The sequence below is a fragment of the Cebus imitator genome, unplaced genomic scaffold (genome assembly GCF_001604975.1).
Source record: "Cebus imitator isolate Cc_AM_T3 unplaced genomic scaffold, Cebus_imitator-1.0 Scaffold30, whole genome shotgun sequence".
Lineage (NCBI taxonomy): Eukaryota > Metazoa > Chordata > Mammalia > Primates > Cebidae > Cebus > Cebus imitator.
Window position 1 is genome coordinate 2946703 of NW_016107345.1, and position 21299 is coordinate 2968001.

General features: G+C 34.7%; 1 protein-coding gene across 4 annotated transcripts in view; it reads left to right on the forward strand.

The window, feature by feature from the left end:
• Positions 1 to 21299, forward strand: part of RASA2 (RAS p21 protein activator 2) — a 120321-nt gene that overhangs the window by 69427 nt on the left and 29595 nt on the right. For all 4 annotated transcript variants that reach the window (XM_037736831.1, XM_017523740.2, XM_017523741.2 and 1 more), the window contains exons 8-15: positions 955 to 1031; positions 1997 to 2098; positions 12649 to 12805; positions 13168 to 13316; positions 14360 to 14474; positions 14893 to 14967; positions 15683 to 15806; positions 18125 to 18231. In XM_037736831.1, coding sequence (XP_037592759.1) covers positions 955 to 1031; positions 1997 to 2098; positions 12649 to 12805; positions 13168 to 13316; positions 14360 to 14474; positions 14893 to 14967; positions 15683 to 15806; positions 18125 to 18231 — 906 coding nt within the window. The remainder of the gene's footprint in view (positions 1 to 954; positions 1032 to 1996; positions 2099 to 12648; positions 12806 to 13167; positions 13317 to 14359; positions 14475 to 14892; positions 14968 to 15682; positions 15807 to 18124; positions 18232 to 21299) is intronic.

Below are 21299 nucleotides of genomic sequence, written 5' to 3' on the forward strand. Positions count from 1 at the left end.
AGAATTTATCATCAGATTGGATAATGGAGAGAGCGATTTTAGGAGAGTGATCTGTGAGGAAGCCAAGATTATAAGGAGTTACTATAGTGGTGGGTGGTGAGGAAGTACAAGCTGTAAGGGTGGATTACGGTTTTCAGATGTTTGTCTGAGAAAGGAAAGAGATAGGAAGACCATAATTTAAGGGGAGAATTTTTCTTAGACTTGAGTGAGATGAACAAGCTGGTATAGAAAGCTGTAATTAAAATAGATCAAATAATGCTTACTGAATGCTTATTGCATACTCTGTGTGGGTGTCTAGTCTTAGAGGAAAATCATCTCATTCTCTTGTTGAGAAGAGGATGAGAAAAACTCATCAAGCAGAGAACCCTGTGTGGGAGTAGACAAGTTCAGGTGAACGGTCATTGGGGAAGTTCCTGCCGATGGCCTTGATACTTTCAGCAAAAATGTGAGAAGGAAGTGCAAGGTAGGATTGGTGGCTTGAGAAATGTGGGAGAGTCTTTAAAAACTCCTGAGTCACCAACGGACTACCTATGAGCCAGAGAATCTAATGTTACATTGATATATTGGTTTTATTTTATTCTATTGATAAAATAGAGAGTCTCACTTTGTTGCTCAGGCTGGTCTTGAACTCCTGGCTTCAAGCAGTCCTCCCCTGCCTCGGCCTCCCAAAGTGCTGGGATTACAGGCATAAGCCACTGTACCTGGCCATTGCCATATATTGAGTTGATAGGAATGGCATGGAGACAAAGATTCCTGATTTTTCTTAGGCCACCTTATTCTTACTTTTCTGCTACTTCCATAGTTGCTTTTATATTCAGCTACTGAGTCAAATATTACTTGGGCATTTTCCTCTGCTTTTATTCACAATTGAATATTTTGGAGATTATCATTTTTAAGTTGTAGGAGAAATGTATTAAAAAAAAATTTTTTTTTACTAAAATATTTTGTTTACAGGTAACCAGGTCCAGTAGTTACACCAGAAAGTCCCAGTTCCAGGTAGAAGAGGAGGACATTGAAAAGCTAGAAATCAGGTATGTGCCTTGGGGTTTTACAGAATTGCTTTTTTGTGTACCAAAAGAAAATCCTAAATTCAACTGAAAAAGGTAAACTGGCTTTAATAGAATTCTCTATAACAAGTTGGTTGATGAAACTTACAGGAATACAGTATGCATCTAATTTAAATCCAGATTATCTTTCCAAAATCCGATTTGTTTGCAGAAATATTCAAGTTGTATTTATTTTATAAACAAAGATGATCTAATTTTCATCTGTTTTATTGTATTTTTAATTTTTCCCAAATTTAGTTGTTCCTTAAATTTCTGGATTGTAGTGTAATGGATGGAAAGGAAGTTATATCTCAGCCAATTTAGAAATAATTTTTTATTCTTCTTAACATATCTGCTGTCTAACAGAAATTTCAGTGAGGTAAGAAGGTTATTCAACAGGTGCATGTGTTTGAAGTTTGTGCTATTTCCTAGGTCTTAAATATCTATATTCTTTGGGAAGGAAAAATCTTATAAATGCATGTGTAGGTGTGATGTTAACCGTGTGTTCATCTAGATGATATATTAATCATGTGTTTGGAGTGATCAGGTAATGTATTTTTCTGATTTTTCTCTCTATATATATAAATTGGTTATAATCTAGAGAGAAACCGTAGTCTTGGGTTGGTTTCTTTTCTCAGATTCAGTGAAGTAGCTCTGTAGTCCTTATTGCTATAGGTTAAAATAAAGCCTCAACTTTTAAACTAAGACACTTTTAAGTCCTTTTAGACTATCTAAAATTACTTTTTGTGCTTTTTAAAATAAAAGCTACTGTAGTATTTTGCTTCTCTAGTCTGGATAGTAAGGTATGTCTATAGTGTTGCTAACATCTTTTACTTTTAAGCATGTAAAATTAATGCTGTAATACAAATCAAAGTAATTTAAAGCTGTTTTGTGGTGTGCACTCTCTTAAACATTGTTTGCAAAACATAAAGTCACTTTTCAATTTTTAGGATTGACTTATGGAACAATGGAAACCTGGTCCAAGATGTTTTCCTAGGTGAGATCAAGGTTCCTGTGAATGTATTAAGAACTGATTCCTCTCATCAAGCCTGGTAAGAGTTGAGCATTTTAGTGAACTCCATAGTTTAATTCTCTTTAATATATTGTATACGCAAATAAATGCTTACTCTGAACATGTTTTAAATTTGCTATGGAATAGCCAAATGTCATTAATATTGATATGTTCATTAATTCATTGTTGAAGAAATATAAGTATATTGTAAGCTTTATGACTTCACCTGTGGTACTGAGATAAAAGAACTGAATCATCTAGGAATATTTTTCTGCTTACAAAGTGAAGACTTAACTCTTAAGGAGAAAATGGGAAACATTTAAAACATTACATAAGAGTTGTTCATGTAAGAAAATGCTTTGTCACAAATCAGTATCTGCATTTCAGAAGTTTTATTAGTGGTCATCGTAACTGTGGATATTTGAAAGCAAAGGATGTTATTTAGGGAACTGAGTTATTTATGGGAACTAACCACTGTTTTTCCTTCACCGCACCCCATTGAAATGCACTGTAGATGGCCCTGATGTTACTTTTTGAATGTCTAAGGTCTAATTTTGTTGAGCTGGCACTTTTTACGGCTCTTGGTGTTCAATAATAACTACGATATTATTTTACTCTTTAATGACTAACAAAACTTTAAACTGATGTTAAATTAATGTTCAGACATTAAATTGAGCTAGTTTCCTTAGCAGAATCACTATGAAACTATTGTTTTTTTCTGTCTATAGTGCTTAAAAGCGTGTGTATCCTTTCAGTAGGTTGTCCAGTATCTCTCTCGGTAGATTTGGGTTTCAACTGGATATAAATGAACATGCCTTTCTCATTTGCCTTTTAAGGAGCACTTTCTGGAACTCAGTTTCTGCTGCCTGAAGAGGAGTGTTTAGGTGTTTCTTACGGGTATCAGTTTCATTCGTCCCTAAAAGAGCCTGCCTCTTCTGATTGGCCATCAGACATCTTCATTTTGGAGTCTTGTCCTGGAGCAGTTATCACTTGTAGACTGATTTGGAGACTCAATATTTATTTTATTTTTGCCTCTTCCTAAGGCAGACCTAAGATTTATGGTCTTTATGTTGGTATTTTGTGTATTATAGTTTGTAAAATGCATCCACAGAGGGGGGAAAAAATCAAACATAGTCACTATGAACCATTGGCGAAAATTCGGGACCTGTCATCCTCCCCCTACACCATGTCTTCCTCCTTCTGTACAGTAGCCTACATTTTAAAATCAAAATTTCTGAGCTCAGTTTGTCAAGTTTTTAAAATTATATTCCAGACCACTCAGTACAGAAAAGAAAAATGAGCTGTTGTCCCTCCAGGCCCCTCAAAATGATCTTGAAATGTGCCACATAATCTGTTTTTTAAGTAAGACTGTCTCCAGAGATGCTTTCCAAATTTGGCAAAACTTCGTGCAGCTTCCTTGGCAGTATGTAAGAACATTAACAAACTAATTGTATTTCTGTAGCTATTTTTGGCCCATGATATTTTAAAGTAACCTTCCAGAAGTATAAATGCTAAAATTTATATAGCATGAACTAGAAACATCTGGTAATTCATATATACTTCCATAGTTGTAAGGAAACATAAAAATGTGAATGCCATTTCTTTTAAACTGGAAATAAAACGCTTAACCTCTTCCATCAATTGTAGAACCATAGCATCCCCTTGTGGGATTGTTAATAACTGCATGAAAACTCAAGATATATTCACCCTCAGGATTTCAGGCAAATTCTTTCTAATCTTGATGTTAAAGAAAGAGTTAGAGTAATCATCAGTAGTTTAATTCTGTTGTTTGAAAAGTCTCAAAATAGATATAAATGTCTTTTCAGTTGTAATTTTTACATTTGAAGGTAAGATTCAAATAATAGATAAAGTTACTGGGTTTTTACATTTGAAGGTAGGATTCAAATAATAGATAAAGTTACTGGGTTTTCTTTTTTATACATGATTTTAGACTAGATTAATATTTGATATGATTTGACTTTCTAGTTTGTTAATTTTGACACCTTTTGTTATAAAACTTTTTTTTTGGTCTAATGTTTTTAACGTATCTTCTTAATTTTTGAATTTAGAAAGTGTAACAAGTCTCCTGTCTTCAGAAAAAAATCCATTGATAATGGTTTTCTTGATGGAACCAGAAAAATGATCAAATATTAATATAACTGCCTCTTTATTCTCTTACTTATGTAGCATTATGTACAAATAATTGTGCTTCGGGTTTGTCTACCTCAGTTTTAATTACACTGATCTTATGGTTAGCATTTTTTAAATGCTGATTTTTTTCTGTTAGGGGACTGTCCAAAGAGCTTACTCTTGAGAGCATGAAGATTGCTTTTATGCCTAATTGTGAATGAAAAATTCATGTGTAGAGCAACCGAGTGCTACTTTCCGTTAATAATTTCCCTTTATCTCCTGTTTCTTATTCTTTAAAACTATTTCATTCCAAAAGTGACAAACATATATATATATTTGAGTTTTTTGTCTTGTTTTCGCTTAGAAATTCCAGATGTTTCTGAACTATTTAACAAATCTTGAGCCTTTTCTCTTTAGCTCCAATTCATACAGGATTATTTAATTCACAAGGATCCTTCAGGTAGTTTATTAAATTGAGCCTTTCTAATAATACTTTAATCACATTTATATAGTTAGGCAAGTAACTATAGATAGTTATTATGCATATATTTAAGTGGTAATAGTTATATACCATATATATAAATGTTACATGTGTAACATTTACATGGTGTTTACCGTGTGCCAGGCACTATTCTAAGTGCTTTACTTATAAAACCTCTTTAGGGTTGTTGTAGGGTTTTAATGTGCTAAGATACTATTAATACTCCTTATTTGACAAATGAGGGAACAGGCACAGAGAAATTGAGCAACTCGTCCAAGATCAGACAGCTGGAATTTGAACCAAACTGTCTGACCGCAAAGTTTGTTTTCTTAACCAATGTACTATAAGTTTGAACTTCGGCATATTTTTTATATATTTAAAACTCAAAAACATTCTCTGTTTTAAGCCATTAGCAAAGGTTTGAATGCCCCTTGCTTATACAATATTATTTAAAAGAGAATTGGAAAGGTCCCTACTCATTTAAAAAATGATCTTTTCAAGGATGGGCAAAACAACATGTTGTGAAATTTTGTATTTTTTTTTTTCGAGTAGACATAGATGAGATACTTTGTTTATGGGGATTTCTTATCCTGCAAAGAAAATCCAAGGAAACAAGTTTAGAAAGTATGGCAGGAGTGAACCCTTCTGGAGTTTTTAAGCATCCAAAAACAATGTATACATAAAAATGAGGAATTGGCATAGCATTGCCCTAATTTCTCTACATAGAACAATACTATGTTAAGACTGTAGGCCCAATATTTTTTAGTTTTATGAGAGAGTAAAGAGGGATGGTATATCCCTTCCCTAGTTATTTGGAGCTAAAGGAAATAAAAGTTATGCTCTAAGCAAAATTTCTATAGAACAAACCAAAACAGAGTTTGTTTTGACTGTAAAGTGTGGAGACCTGTTTAAGATGGATCGAGATGGTCCCAGAGAGGCAGAACCAGTTGTAACTGAATAAGTAACACAAGTAATGTTACTCTACTGTGCATGGAAAATACCAGTTCAATAGAAGGAAAAGATTCATCTAGAGTAATAAAAAAGGATTCCAAAGAGGTAAGCATGGTACTGCCTCTTAAAGCACAACTGAGGGGGAAGGGGATTCTGGTCCAGAAGAATGACTATTTCCGTGGCAAGACTATTGTCTCAGCTGAGAGATTCTTAAGGCTGCATAAAACCCCTTGTCATACCTCTGTACTCACCACAACACCTTTTGATAATTTACCTTTCCAAATAATCTGCCACCAGGTAAAAAACTACAGCAAAAGATATAGATGAAAACATTATGGTAAATGGTGATAATTGTTGTAACCAAATGATGAGCACATGGGAGTGGCAGTAAGAAAGGGTGTTCATTATTATTATTATCACTCTTCTCCCTACTTTTGTAAGTGAGCATTTCCATAATAAAATGCACTGGTCACTTAAAACTGCAGATACTTATACCACTTGACTATATTTCTTTTCATAAATGTAATAATTAGCTTGCTTTTAAGTATATCAGACTCTGCACTCAGTCATTGCATTCAGGTGCACCTTATTTTTTTGGGTCGCCCAAGCTGGAGTGCAGTGGCATTGTCTTGGCTCAGTGCAACCTCCGCCTCCTGGGTTCAGACAGTTCTCCTGCCTCAGCCTCCCTTGTACTGGGATTACAGGCACCCGTCATTGTGACTGGCTAATTGTTGTATTTTTGTAGAGACAGGGTTTCACCCTGTTGGCCAGGCCGGTCTCGAACTCCTGACCTCAGATGATCCGCCAGCCTTGACCTCCCAAAGTGCTGGGATTACGTGTGTGAGCCACTGCACTTGACCTTGAGGTTCACTTTAGATGTGCTGATAAAATGAAGTCTCTGAATTTGCAAGGTTGCAGAACATTCCCTGGATTATGAAAAATTGACCCAAGTATCAATCGTCAGGATGCTTAGTCATCAACAAGCTAAACTTCCTGATATGGTTTGGCTGTGTTCCCACACAAATCTCACCTTGAATTGTAATCATCCCCAAGTGTCAAGGGCGGGGCCAGGTGAAGACAATTGAATCATGGGGTGGTTTCAAATCCTGATACTTTCCTTGTGATAGTGAATAAGTCTCACAAGATCTGATGGTTTTATAAATGGGTGTTCCCTTGCACAAGCTGTCTTGCCTGCAGCATGTAAGACGTCCCTTTGCTCTTCTTTGTCTTCTGCCATGATTGTGAGGCCTCCCCAGCCATGTGGAACTATGAGTCAATTAAACCTCTTTCCTTTCTAAATTATCCAGCCTCGGGGATGTCTTTATTAGCAGAATGAGAACAGAGTGATACACTTCCCTTAGAGGTACTTAAAGCACCTCTAAGAGACTTTTTTCTAGTTATTTAATTGGCCTTATCTTTACATCACTATTTCTTAAATCAGACAGTGGATGTTCTGAAGGTTGATCTTCTAAGACAGGAATTCGTCTTTTGTGGGGTAGTGATGTAATTTCTTCTTACATTAACCATCCCTTCATCGTTTAAGTTTGACTTGGTTAATTCACTGGTTGTCTTTTCTGTCTTTATCGTATCTTTCTCAGAGCTAATAAATATTCCATTAATGCCTTTTTCCTTCTATTTTTAAATAAATTAAGTCTGTTAGAGGAGGTCATAGCTGATAAATATGTAAATTAAGTATTAAAACTACTGTTTCTTTTATAAAAATTATCTCAGCATTCCAGCTGAGTGAAAGAGGAGTGATAGAATTATAAAATTATCATTTTGATGATTAATGGCTCTAAGCTGTGATCATCAATGGCTGCTAATATTGTAAAAGGAGAAACAGTCAAACATTTGTGCCTCTATGTAGAACTACACAACGTTATCAATGAAGTGTCCTTGCCAGAACATCAGATCTGAGAACTAACCAAGCCTCTAGATCTAACTACCAAGATACAGGAAATACCGAGAGGACAAAGGAACATGGTAAATGACATTATGGAGGTAGAGAGAAGAGTTAACACAATTCCCAAGGTGGAAAACTCTATAGGACCAACAGTGAGGAATCTATAAATTAAAAGAGACTTAAGAATGCTGTTAAACAATTCTAATCTATGTGCCTTATTTGGATTTGAACAAACTATAGAAAACCATTTATGATAAGTTTGGGGAAATTTGAATAAGTGAATAGTGATGACTTTTTAAAAATATATATGAAATTATACCTGAAAATTGCTTTAAAATAATAATGCAGGAACAGGACCAGAGAGTAGGTGAAGGTATGGCTGAAACAAGAATAGTCTTTTTTTAAAAATTCAGTGTATATATTTTTAAATTTTGTTTGTCATTGCCTTTAGATAGAAAATAGAGAAGATGGCAGCTTTTTTCACATGTTAATTAGAAACTTCTTTCTAATTGCTTTTAAAAAGTGACCCAAGGCTTCAAAACCAAAGCATTCATTCACTCACTCCCTAGTCAACATCCATGGAATGTCTACTGCTACCCCCATATACCCTATGCTGACCGAACTACTGAAAATAAAATTGTGGGTTTAAACAGCAATGCTTAAAATGATTTAAACTGCTTAAAAATATTGCACCTGTGAATCCCTTTTAGTATTTTTAGGGAATTTCTTTACTACTGGGCTTTGAAATTTCAAGCTTTAGAAAGGCCCCAGCTCAGGATTTATAAAACTTGGAAACTATGAGTAAAGATAAATAATTCCAGGCTGGGCATGGTGGCTCATGCCTGTAATCCCAGCTCTTTGGGAGGCCAAGGCAGATGGATCACGAGGTCAGGAGTTTGAAACCAGCCTGGCCAACATAGTGAAACCCCGTCTCTACTAAAAATATGAAAATTAGCTGGGTGTGGTGGCATGCGCCTGTAGTCTCAACTACTCGGGAGGCTGAGGTGGGAGAACCACTTGAACCCAGGAGGCCAAGGCTGTACTGAGCGAAGACCACGCCATTGCACTCCAGCCTGGGTGACAGAGTGAAACTCCATCTCAAAAAAATAAAAAAAACAGTCCTAACAGTCTGTATTCCTAGATAAAACATATAACTTATTTGTCAAACAGTATAGGAGAAAAGTTGACAGTATTTAAAATGCATTTTAATGTATTTTAAAACTTTTTAAATGTATTTTTCAAACTAAAATGTATTCTTAATATATTTTATGTGTATTCACAAAATATAAGAAAATGAAATTTGTGTCACAATTGTGACATGATACCAAAGGAGAGAGTCTCTTCCTTTACTGTAGCAAGTATATACCATAGAGGCACTGAGTAAGAGAGGAACAGAATAGAGCAGTAGCAAGATGAAAATGGAAAGACAAACTCTTCCTCAGTATAAGTAACCAGTGCTATAAAATTTGCTGTGCATAATACAAATGTTGAACAATTGTATAAACAGTGGTTGAGGATTTTCTGCAAATAATAAAAGAAGTGTCAGTGCAGATTATTCTGAGAGAAGAATGGCAAAGAAAATCTACAAAAGCATTTTAGCAGAACTTGGGTAACAGGACTGAGAGAATTTCCTAGAAGCAAACAAATAATTTTCCCCAGTCTCTTGGTAAGGAGTGTTAAAATTAAATTCAAAATTTTAATGTTTGTTGTTTATTGTTTTCTGAACACAATTATTTTTAAGTTACTTATGGCCTATTAAGCCACTTCACAAAACATTACAATTATGTAGTCTCAAAGAGTTAACTAGAAAATGCTTGCAGGTAGGCGGGGCACGGTGGCTCACGCCTGTAATCTCATCACTTTGGGAGACTGAGGCAGGCAGATCACAAGGTCAGGAATTCAAGACCAGCCTGACCAATATGGTGAAACCTCACCTCCACTAAAAATACAAAAAAATTAGCTGGTCATGGTGGCACATGCTTGTAATCCCAGCTACTCGAGAGGCTGAGGCAGGAGAATTGCTTGAACTCAGAAAGTGGAGGTTGTAGTGAGCCAAGATCATACTACTGCACTCCAGCCTGGGTGACAGAGTAAGATTCTGTCCCAAAAAAAAAGTGCTGAAGTGCTTACAGGTAAAAAAAAAAAAACAAGATGCAGGAAAGTAGAATATAACATTTTTATAAACAACTAATAGGCTCAGAACTCATTTATAAATGTGTATATATGCACACATTTATAAAAATCTGTATAAAATTATATAAGCCTGAAGAAAATAGAGAAGGGTCCATAGTAGGTAGTTAACAGGTTCCTAAGAGAAGCGGAGGTGCAGAATGATAATGTTTTGAAGATAAGAGAAAACCAAAGTTAAAAAAGAAAAAAACTTTGAAGTTCCTTAAAAAACAAAAACACTGATTTGATGACATTGTTTATATATGTATGCATTATTACCTATTTGTCTATATGTAATAAGAATTTTTAAATTTTAAATAAAGAAGATTCTGGTTCAAAGAGTAATGAAAATAATAAGTGGTAGTCCACACAGGCTCTTTCTTGGTTCTTGAAGTTTGAGCTTTGCTACAAAAATAATCTCCATTCAGTTGCTTTTGTCCACCCTACAGTGTTTGTTAATTGGCAAGTCCAATTTTGTAAATTTAATTTGGGGTTATTTCTGAAAATACATTTTGTGGGCAATACAATGATATGCCACAGGAAAAAAATATATACAGGTAAATATTTATAAATAAATTCCCTTAATATATTCTAATTGTGATAGTTTCTGCAGCATAATTTAAAATTATGCTAGTTTCAGTGTCCAAATAAGGATGTTATTAGTATTACTATTGAGCATCTGGCTGCACATAGTAACTTTTAAAATAATTTTGTTTTAGCATGTACTCATAAAAGACATATATAGTACAGTTTTTCTGCAGTTTAGTTTCTGGTTATAGTTAAGTAAAGCAAAGATTCACTATTTTATATGCAGTGCAAGGGCATAACTTTTTAAAACAATGAATTATTGAAGAATAAGAATACAGTTAGGTTTTTTTGCCTAGAGGTTTTTAGATATTTTGCTTTAATGGAATAAAGGGGATGAATTATTTGTAATTGGCGTATTATTTTAGAGAAATAATTTTTTAAGAGTTTAAACAATTTTTTAACTCCTGTAACTCCTGTGATACCTTGAATGATTAGCAAACTTTTTTTTTTCCAGTCCTAGAAATATGTATTTTGGCTAAGGCCAAGCAATTCTGAATTTTTAATGTCCAAATTAGTTGAGTTCAATTGTGTTTGCCTGCAAACTTAGGCTACTATAAGAGTAGAAATTGCCTTTCTCTAAACCTGATAGAGTCTAGAAAAAAAAACATATTTACACTAACAACAAATCGTAAATTTCAAATTTAGGCAAGCATATTGCTGAGTACCCTCCAAAAAAAGGAAGTAAGAATTCTTGATTGTCATTGGTACTTCACAATTTTTATCAGCCTTCATCCAGTTTTGTTTTGTTTTTTAATTTTAGATTCAGGGGTACATGTGCGGGTTTGTTACATGGCTATATTGTATAATGCTGAGGTTTAGGCTTATTATCCTTTCACCCAAGTGGTGAACAAAGTATCCGATAGTTTTTCAACTCCATTCTCCTGTCTCCCTCCCCATGTTTGGAACCCTCAGTGTCTATTGTTCCCATCTTTGTGTTCATACATACCTAGTGTGTCACTCCCACTTACAAGTGAGAACACACGGTATTTAGTTTTCTTTTTCTGCATTAATTCACATAGGGTAATAGCCTCCAGCTGCATTCATGTTGGCACAAAGGACATGATTTTGTTCTTTTATTTTTTTTTTTTTTGAGACTGGTCTCACTCTGTCACCAGGCAGGAGCACAGTAGTGCAATCTCGGCTCACTGTAACCTCTGCCTCCCAGGTTCAAGCGATTCTCTTGCCTCAACCTCCCAAATAGCTAGGACTGCAGGTGCATGCCACCATGCACAGCTAATTTTTGTATTTTTAGTAGAGACGGGGTTTCACCATGTTGGCCATGATGGTCCCAATCTCTTGTCCTTGTGATCTACCTACCTCGGCCTCCCAAAGTGCTGGGATCATAGGCATGAGCCACCACACCCAGCCGGTTTTGTTCTTTTTATGACTGTGAACAAGATTAGTCTTCAGTTGATAATTGTTTAAGCTAGGTAATGGGTATGTGAGAGAGCTCAATATTCTCTTCTCTTTTGTTTGTGTTTTTAAATTCCCATGATAAAAAGTTTGTGGTTTTTTGTTGTTGTTGTTGTTGTTGTTTATTTGTTTGTTTAACTCTTAGATTTCTGGTTTTGGTCCTGCAAACTTAAGTTTAAATTTTTGGATAAAGAATTTACTTTAAAACAAGATTACTTATGCATTCTGATAGATCTTACCTTTTTTTTTTTTTTTTTTTTTTTTTTTTTTAATTCTTTTTGAGACAGTCTCACTCTGTCACCCAGACTGGAGTACAGTGGCAGGATCTCGGCTCACCACAACCTCTGCCTCCTGGGTTCAAGTGATTCTCCTGCCTCAGCCTCCCAAGTAGCTGGATTACAGGCACCTGCCACCTTGCCTGGCTAATTTTTGTATTTTTGGTAGAGACAGGGTTTCACCATGTTGGCCAGGCTGGTCTCAAACTCCTGACCCCAAGTGATCAGCCTACCTCAGCCTCCCAAATGCTGGGATTACAGACATGAGCCACTGAATCTGGACTGTCTTTTCTATCTTCAACTAAATGCTTCTTTCTTAAATTTAGTTGGTAAAAATGTATTTTTGATAATACATTGGATTTTAAATGTTTTACCTTTTATTATCATTTTTTTCTAAACCTGCAAGCTAATCAAACTCTTACTCAGCTCATTTGAGATTTTAATTTCTGCATCATGTATGCTTTTTGTTTCCTGAATAAAAATGTACTGAAAGCTTTCTAATCCAATATATAACTAATATTAGGCCTCTGAAGATTAGTAACCTGCTACTTATGAAGTTTCCTAACCATAAATACTAAGTTGACTTTTTTGGATTAGTTTTTTTTTGTAGCTTAACTCAACTTGCCTCATTGGCTTGAATGCATTTCCATCACATGGAATCACTTATATTTTTACTTTAGGTACTTGCTACAACCAAGAGACAATGGAAACAAGTCATCCAAAACTGATGACCTGGGGTCTCTTCGATTAAATATATGTTATACAGAAGACTGCGTGCTTCCTTCAGAGTACTATGGTCCTTTGAAAACTTTGCTGCTAAAATCACCAGATGTTCAAGTATGTTAAGAACCTTAAGGATATGATTTAACACAAAATGGCTAAAATAATTCTATAAATGATAAGGAAAAGATTTCAGAATATCAAGTTTTATTAAAACAGTAAAAATCATATATATACATATATATATATATATATATATATATATATATACACACACACACACACATTTCTATTTATCTGAACCAGAGTACTGTGATTCCAACGTATGCTCCAACAGTCATCTCTGATAAAAAATTTAGAAAATTACCCTGTACCACAGCTTTAGTCTCATTATTTCAGATACTTTTACAGGCTAGTGATTGAATAGTTAATAATGTTTCTTTGACTTTTGTGCTTGTTTTCTGCCTTCCTATATTTAGCCAATATCTGCCTCAGCTGCTTACATTTTGAGTGAAATATGTCGAGATAAAAATGATGCTGTTTTGCCCCTTGTACGACTGCTGCTGCACCATGATAAACTTGTTCCTTTTGCCACTGCTGTGGCTGAATTAGACTTGAAGGATACACAGTAAGAGTTATATTTTATTAAATGTTAATTACATGTTCTTGAAATTAGTTTGACCGATTGTTTTGGTAGTCTGAGTTTTTTTGTATTGATCAGCCTTACTGTAGAGTAAGCTGAAAAGAAGTACTTAGCAAATAAAAGGCAGTTAAGCTATTAAACGATATTCACCTACCTAAGGACAATTAATGAAGGATGTTTTTCTTTAACTCAGGAGGAAATTTTATATGTTACTAATCTGTTTCTTAGTGTTATGATTCATGTGTCACAAGTAAAAACACAAGAGCAGAAGTGTTTTTTTCTTTATTCATTATGTATCACCCTTACATGCATATATATGACATTCTAAACAGCAATCAAGTGACTTCTTGTTCACATCAGAGTCTAATATGGTTTTTTTTTTTTTTTACACACACAGACATACATGTACTCCACATTTTTGGTTCATAAATATGATTTGCCTTGTTTAAAAATAAACGTGAGTGTGTGTGTGTGTGTGCGGGGGGGGCTGTGGGTGGGTGTGTATTGGGTTCGTTGTTTGTTTTTAAGATGGAGTCTCGCTCTTTCGCCCAGGCTGGAGTACAGTAGTGTGATCTTGGCTCACTGCAGCCTTTGCCTCCTGGGTTCAAGAGATTCTTCTGCCTCAGCCTCCTGAGTAGTTGGGATTACCGCCACCACGCCCAGCTCATTTTTGTATTTTTAGTAGAAATGGGCTTTTACCATGTTGGCCAGGCTAGTCTCAAACTCCTGACTTCCCCAAGTGATCCACTTGATTAGCACCCCCAAAGTGCTGGATTACAGGCATGAGCCAGCACACCTGACCATTATTTTAATATATTTTTGTTAACTTTGAAAAACCTAATGGCAGCAAGCTTTTAAGTAAATGGTAAAAATTATTAAAATTGTAGGTAAAATTATTAAAATTATGCCTTCTAGTATGTCTTACCTATTTCAACTAAATGCTTCTTTCTTAAATTGGTCAAGTATGTTATATTATTGGTTTCACAACCTTTGTTTACTACACTTGGTTTCATCTCTTTCTATTTCAGAGACGCAAACACAATTTTTAGAGGAAATTCCTTGGCTACCCGATGTCTGGATGAGATGATGAAAATAGTGGGAGGGCACTACCTGAAAGTAACATTAAAACCTATTCTAGATGAGGTACAGAATTTATTTGCAGCAATGAGTTTGTGGCCTTATGATAGTGGCTGTTTTATCAAGTGATGTATTCATGGGAAGGATTCATTCAGTCATGTGTTACTGAAAAAATAAGGCTGCACACTTTAGAAGCACGTTATTTACTTTGTCAATGGATTTTTACCTAAAGGGTACAGTATAGTATAAAAACATCATTTCTTTGTTATGGGATTTCTATTTTAGCTAGAGTTTTAAATATATGACACATACTTTTTGATACAGCATTTTAGAAAATTGTATGTGTTATCCCTGGATAGGAGGTTTTACACTTTGTTACAACTTAAATTTCTATAATTAACTTTTATTATCAGAAAAATAATAGTTCTTTTCATTTTGTCAGGTTACTTAGAAAAGAAAATTAACTGAAAAAATTATTTTTCAGATATGTGACTCCTCAAAATCCTGTGAAATCGATCCTATTAAATTGAAAGAGGGAGATAATGTAGAAAATAATAAGGTAAGTCCTTGCTATGTTAATATTTATATTGCATTAAAATTGGTCTTAGTGGTGTACACTTCTCCCACTTATGTTAAAATAAAGCCATATGGGGGGAAGCAGTGCTGTTTATTCTTTACATAAGCCTTTACTATTAGCAGCATTTTCTAGGATTAGCTTTTAGAGTGTTATTTCCTCAGTAGTTTCACTTTATTTTTGTTCTTGTCTCTTTAGTAACAATAGTGAATGGAAGCTATAGCTACAGTTGCAGTCCCTATTCTGGCCATTCCTTTGGGCTCAAACTGATCAGCCTAAGTGACACAGTGACTTGATCAGTCAGTAGTTTCAGTGGCCTCTGAAAAAACAGTGATTGTGTTAGGGTCACAAATTTTTATTGCAGTGGATAATAGTGTCAACAGTGTCCTTGTGCTTGTGTATCTGAGGTTTTTTTGTTTTGTTTTGTTTTCCCTTTTGGATCATTTTATTCCCTGTTGCTTCTTGTGAGGTTTATTCATAGATTGACCTCTTAGGCCTAGCAAATCTAAATTTAATTTATTAAGTCAGTATACACGTTGTTCTTTAACTGAATGAGTTTGGAAAAGGGAAACAATGCTTTAAAAAGTATTAGGTAGTGACTATCTAATAAATCTCATCTTCATTACATTTTTCTTTCATGAAGGCTATTAAAGATGTGTGAACATCAAAATCTTAATGTTTACCTTTTTAAATCCTGCAGGAAAATCTGCGCTACTACGTAGACAAGTTATTCAATACAATTGTAAAATCAAGTATGAGCTGCCCCACTCTAATGTGTGATATCTTTTATTCTCTGAGGCAGATGGCTACTCAGAGATTTCCCAGTAAGTGCCTTCTTTTACTAAAACATGCCATTTCTTTTTCTTTGCCTTTTTTTAGATATTAATTACATATTTGGTTTGTGTGAGATATTTCAGGTTTTTAAGTACAATCTTCAGTTTTTCAAAATGGTTCTAGTTTTCTCATAAGAAATCGGATTTATTTTTCTTGAAATCTCAAAAATACATATTTCATTTTATTTCAGTATAATACAACTTTATACAAAGAACAAATCAAAATCACCATTAGATTTAAGAAAGACAAAAATGTAGAACTGTAACATTATATAAATAAGCATTTATATCCGATGCTTATGAGAGTTAAAAATAAAAATAACCTTTGGTATTTATGCCAACTATCTTTTCCAGCTGCATGCATTCAGATAGTGAGACTATTTTGTTCCATAAAATTAACTAGATTTGTCAGTTTGAGAATGCTAATAAGGTATTGGTGGTGAGAGATTTTTACAGAAATGGTCTTAGATATTAGAAACCTTTCTGTTGCAACATATGTAGCATTTTGAGATACATGTATCAGTAACTGGCATTTTTAATTTTGAAAAAGTAGCTATGTCAAGGTTTTGCTTAGAAACATTTCATAAAATTAAGAGTTACTGTCCCTGTTAATACTTACAATTATTCACATTTTAATATATCTCAGAAAAGTAAACAAACTTGGTATAGCTAGCTTTCCAGATCTAGCTATAATGGGGGAGGTAGTGGGTAGGAGGGTAAGATTAGGCAGATACTTAAATTATTAGTCTTAACCAGCTGTGCAAAACTGTGAGTTTATTTCTGTAACCATCTGAAGAGATCTTGTAGCTTTTTCATGCTCTTTTAAGCTTGTGCTCACCCTGTGCACACATATGTACAGTTAACTGCCCTTTTGCTAAATTGACCCATTACCAAATTAGTGGAGCTGAGTTATCTGACTAACATCTAGATAAATTCAAATCTAAATGTCTTTACTAACTATAGTTGCAAATAAGACTAAATCTAATCTTCATAACAAAAATAAGGGGAACCAGAGATACACAGAAAGGTGAAATGCTCATTGAAATTATATTTTTGAATAGTTAGGTCATGATAACCATATTGACTACTTAGTAACACACACAGTATTAGCCTGCATTATCTCCTATTCTCATGTTCACAAAACCACATGAGATAGGGACTACTTCCATTAGGTTTGAAACTAAGGTTTAGAGAAGCTGAGTAACTTTACCAAGGTCTATGACATGGCCACAGGCCAGCAGGGCCTCAAACCTGGGCCTGGTCTACTCCAAAGTACATGCTGCCATTCACTGTACTCTACACTAACTGGTGATCTTGGCCTTAAATCTGCTTTAGCTGTTTAATTCTTGTTTGTATAAATGATCTTAAACACTTTATGTTATTAGATACATGTAGATGTATCTCCTTAGTTATGTTTTTGTGAACTTAACATGGTCTTCATATCCTCACTAGACTATAGTAGTGACAGTTTTGTTGCCATAAGTGTTTCATATTCTCTTGTTTTTGTCGTTCTTACTACCTTAGAAGACTGGGGAAAGGAGAGGTAAGAGGGCAGGGCAGACAGCGCGTAGAAAACAGATATTATTAAAGGATGACAAATTAAACAACTTGTTGATGGTCACCTACTGAATGACTTAGAAGAGTTAAAACTCACAACAAACCCAAAGATTCTTTCCCTCACCACCTGTTTCACCACCATCTGTCTGATTGTTGGGTAAAGTTGACTCCAGTCCAAAACGAAAGTTGTAGGTGAATGATCAAAGCCACAAGTAGTCTTCATTTCATCTGCATTTTTATTTATGGACTATTGATAGCTCTTTTAAAGTAATTATTTCTGCCTAATTATTTTTGTTGCATAACCTTTGAAATTAAGATTTAGGGGGCAGTAGGGGAGAGGGCGTGGGAATTGAAACAAGAACCTAAGACTGAAAGCAGCCTGTATCCTACTCTTAAGGGATGATTCATTGTTACCACTAGGTAGTGCTAGATACACTTTTATTTTTGTTGTAATTTCAGCAATCTCTTCTTGCAGATAAGGAAAGAGGTATTTTTTCAGATTAAATTATTTCTGAAAAACTATCAGCTTTGCCTTTTTTCATATTATTCCTTATTTCTTTTGGATTTTTTTAATCATAGTGTTTTTTTCTTTTAATTTAGTCATAAACCTCATGATCATTTCATCACCTCAGTACTTACTAGACAAATTATGTTGCTCTCCTAGTTTACATGTCTTTTCTATATTTTTTTATCATCTTTGTTTTTTAATTAAGTGTTTTTGTGCATGACATTTCACCATTTTTTTCCTGCAGATGACCCTCATGTTCAGTATTCTGCAGTGAGCAGCTTTGTATTTCTTCGTTTCTTTGCTGTAGCCGTAGTATCACCTCATACTTTTCATTTGCGACCTCATCATCCAGTAAGTGTTTGTTCTTCTGAAAGCTTTATTCCATTTTTCAAATTTTTGTTAAAATGAAGAAAAGATAAAATAAACCAATTTCACTGGGCTGCATTTTCTTATAACTGATACTTAAATTTACTAAGCATTTTTCTTGGCCATTTCAGTCTTTCAAGAGAGGCTAATCTATTTTTTGTTGTTAAAAGATGTTATACAAGAGTGATAAAAGGTTGTTAACTACTGAAGTTTTGATGAGTACAAAGGTGATTTATTATATTTTTCCATCTGCGACTGTGTGTGTTTGTAAATTTCCGTAAGATTTTTTTTTCATTAGTTACAGGTTTCATTTTGATAGGTTTTTTATTCAAATAAAATCTGCTTTCCTGATTTATTAAAATAGTTTAATTTGGCAGATATTTTTAAATTTCACAGAAATTTGAAAAGGCTCTTTTCTCTAAGATAGACATCTACAAGAGAAATTTCATTTAATTTAGAAACAGCATCTAAGATAGAATAGTGGCAATGAAACTGACAGCATATAATTTGAAAAATATTAAATAGCAGGTGCACTGGATAAGCATTAACAGTAAAAACAGAAAAAGAAACCAGGAATGCAGTATAGTGAAAGATGTAGGAAATTTTATTGGAACATAACTTGTTAAATATATTGATATTTTTACTTTTTATTCACCTGAGGCAATACTGTAAACATAGATTTAAAAATTTTTGGCCGGGCGCGGTGGCTCACGCCTGTAATCCCAGCACTTTGGGAGGCCGAGACGGGTGGATCACAAGGTCAAGAGATCGAGACCATCCTGGTCAACATGGTGAAACCCCGTCTCTACTAAAAATATAAAAATTAGCTGGGCATGGTGGTGCACGCCTGTAGTCCCAGCTACTCGGAAGGCTGAGGCAGGAGAATTGCTTGAACCCAGGAGACAGAGGTTGCGGTGAGCCGAGATCGCGCCATTGCACTCCAGCCTGGGTAACAAGAGTGAAACTTTGTCTCAAAAAAAAAAAAAAAAATTTTAAGCATATAATCTTTGTTCTGGAGTCCTATTTAATTATTAAAAATGTAAATCTCCACTGCATAGATTTACATGTTTGTTTTTAAAATTCTTTATTATTTTTGCTATACTTCTGATTCCTTCTTATGTGGCTTATTTTGGCTGATTATTTAAGCTTTTATGTTCCAAATACTTTATAATCATATCTAATTGCTTTTAGTTGCTGATTGGTAAAATAAATAATAATAATAGCCCACATTTATTTAGTGCTTTGTATTAGGCTTTGTTCTAACTACTTTGTTTTAACTTATTTGGTCTCCTAGCAATCCTATGAGGTAAATTCTGTTATCATCCACATTTGCAGATAAGGAAATCACAATACAGTAACTTTTCCAAGCTCACACAACTGACAAATTATGATTTGATCTTACTCAATTTGAGCTGGATTAAACTGGAATTCAAATTCAGTCAGTCTTTATCAACTGTGAGCTTAATCCTATCCCTTCCAACCTCTTAGGCCAACATATGTTCAAGTACCTATAATGTATCGTTTCATGCTCAGTACTGGAGATGCAGTGATGAATAAGATACTCTTTGCCCTTAGGAAACTCACAGTCAAGAGGAGTTGCTCATTAAATAATGTAGGGAAAACACATGAGTTTTAGAGTTAAACCAGGTTCTGAGTACCCATTTCTCCCCTCAACGACTGCATGGCATTGATGCTCACTCAACTTTGTGAGAACTGAATAGAACCATGTTGCAGTGGCAGCACCACGCCCTTTCTTGCCAAAGAATAAATGGTCTGTGAGTAGCCCCAGCAGAGAGTGGGCCAGTGTCCTTTTGTTCACAGGGCTGTCCATTCTGTGGCTTTGTTACTAAAGCTGCATAGAACTCTGAGGCAATGAAAGCGTGGTAGCAACATTCTGGACATAAACAGAACTCCTACTTCTGAACTTGTGAGTCTGCCTTGTATTCATACTTGAATTTGTATATTCCTGTAACAGATGTTGGTGGATACTTAGGTTGGTTCCGTGGCTTTGTTATTTTAAATAATGCTGCAAGAAACATGAGTGCAGGTGCCAGGACATCTTTAAGAATGTTATTTTCTTCAAAGGCAGAGAATTGTAGGGACCTTTTTATTTTCTGAATAACCTTAATTTAGGTGTGTATCTATTTCATAAGTATATCATAATGATCATATCCCAAACATCCCTTCTTTTCCAGATTGCCTTATATTCTGGTTTTCTCTTCCCCTTCACATTCATTGCCTGTTTTCAATGGAGGGGGCGGGATACTAAAATATTAAGGAATGTGAGCCAAAAATTAAAGCTTTTCTGGTTCTAAATTTTTCTGGGTATATCTTTAGATACAAGATACTGTTTACTTGAATCCTTACAACAAAAAAAAAATGGTCTGTGTTTTGATAGAAACTTCCCACAAATGTATGGATTGGTGAAAATTCAGCAGGGTATTTAAGCATTTAAGATATGTTCATTTTGTCTATGTAAATTATATCTCAATTTAAAAAAAAATGAAGGAACAAAGATTCCTGAGGGAACACCATTTAGTCAATTTTATATGCTCTTATATATTACTTCTTTCAGATAGATAGGCCTGAAAAACATCTTGGATAATAGACCCAAATAGTCACCCTCTGGTAAGATCCAGAACAAACTAGGTGACTTCACATTTCCTAAGCTGAATTTAGATCTTTTTGTCCATGGCGAAAAGAGTTAATTGCAGAAGCCATTTAAATTGAATATGTTTAGAGGTGAGCTGAGCACAGAAAATTTGGAACACCTAAAACTGCCATTTGAAGTTATAAGGTAGTAAAGTAGATGCCTTTGACATTCCAGAAGTGAATATAATTTGTCAGGTAATCCAAGGTGCATACCGTACAAAACAACTTATATATAATATTGATAAAATTATGGGTTTTGGCCAGGTGCAGTAGCTCATGTCTGTAATCTCAGCACTTTGGGAGGCTGAGGCGGGCTGATCATCTGAGGTCAGGAGTTTGAGACCAGCCTGGCCAACATGGCGAAACCCTAGTCTCTACTAAAAATACCAAAATTAGCCAGG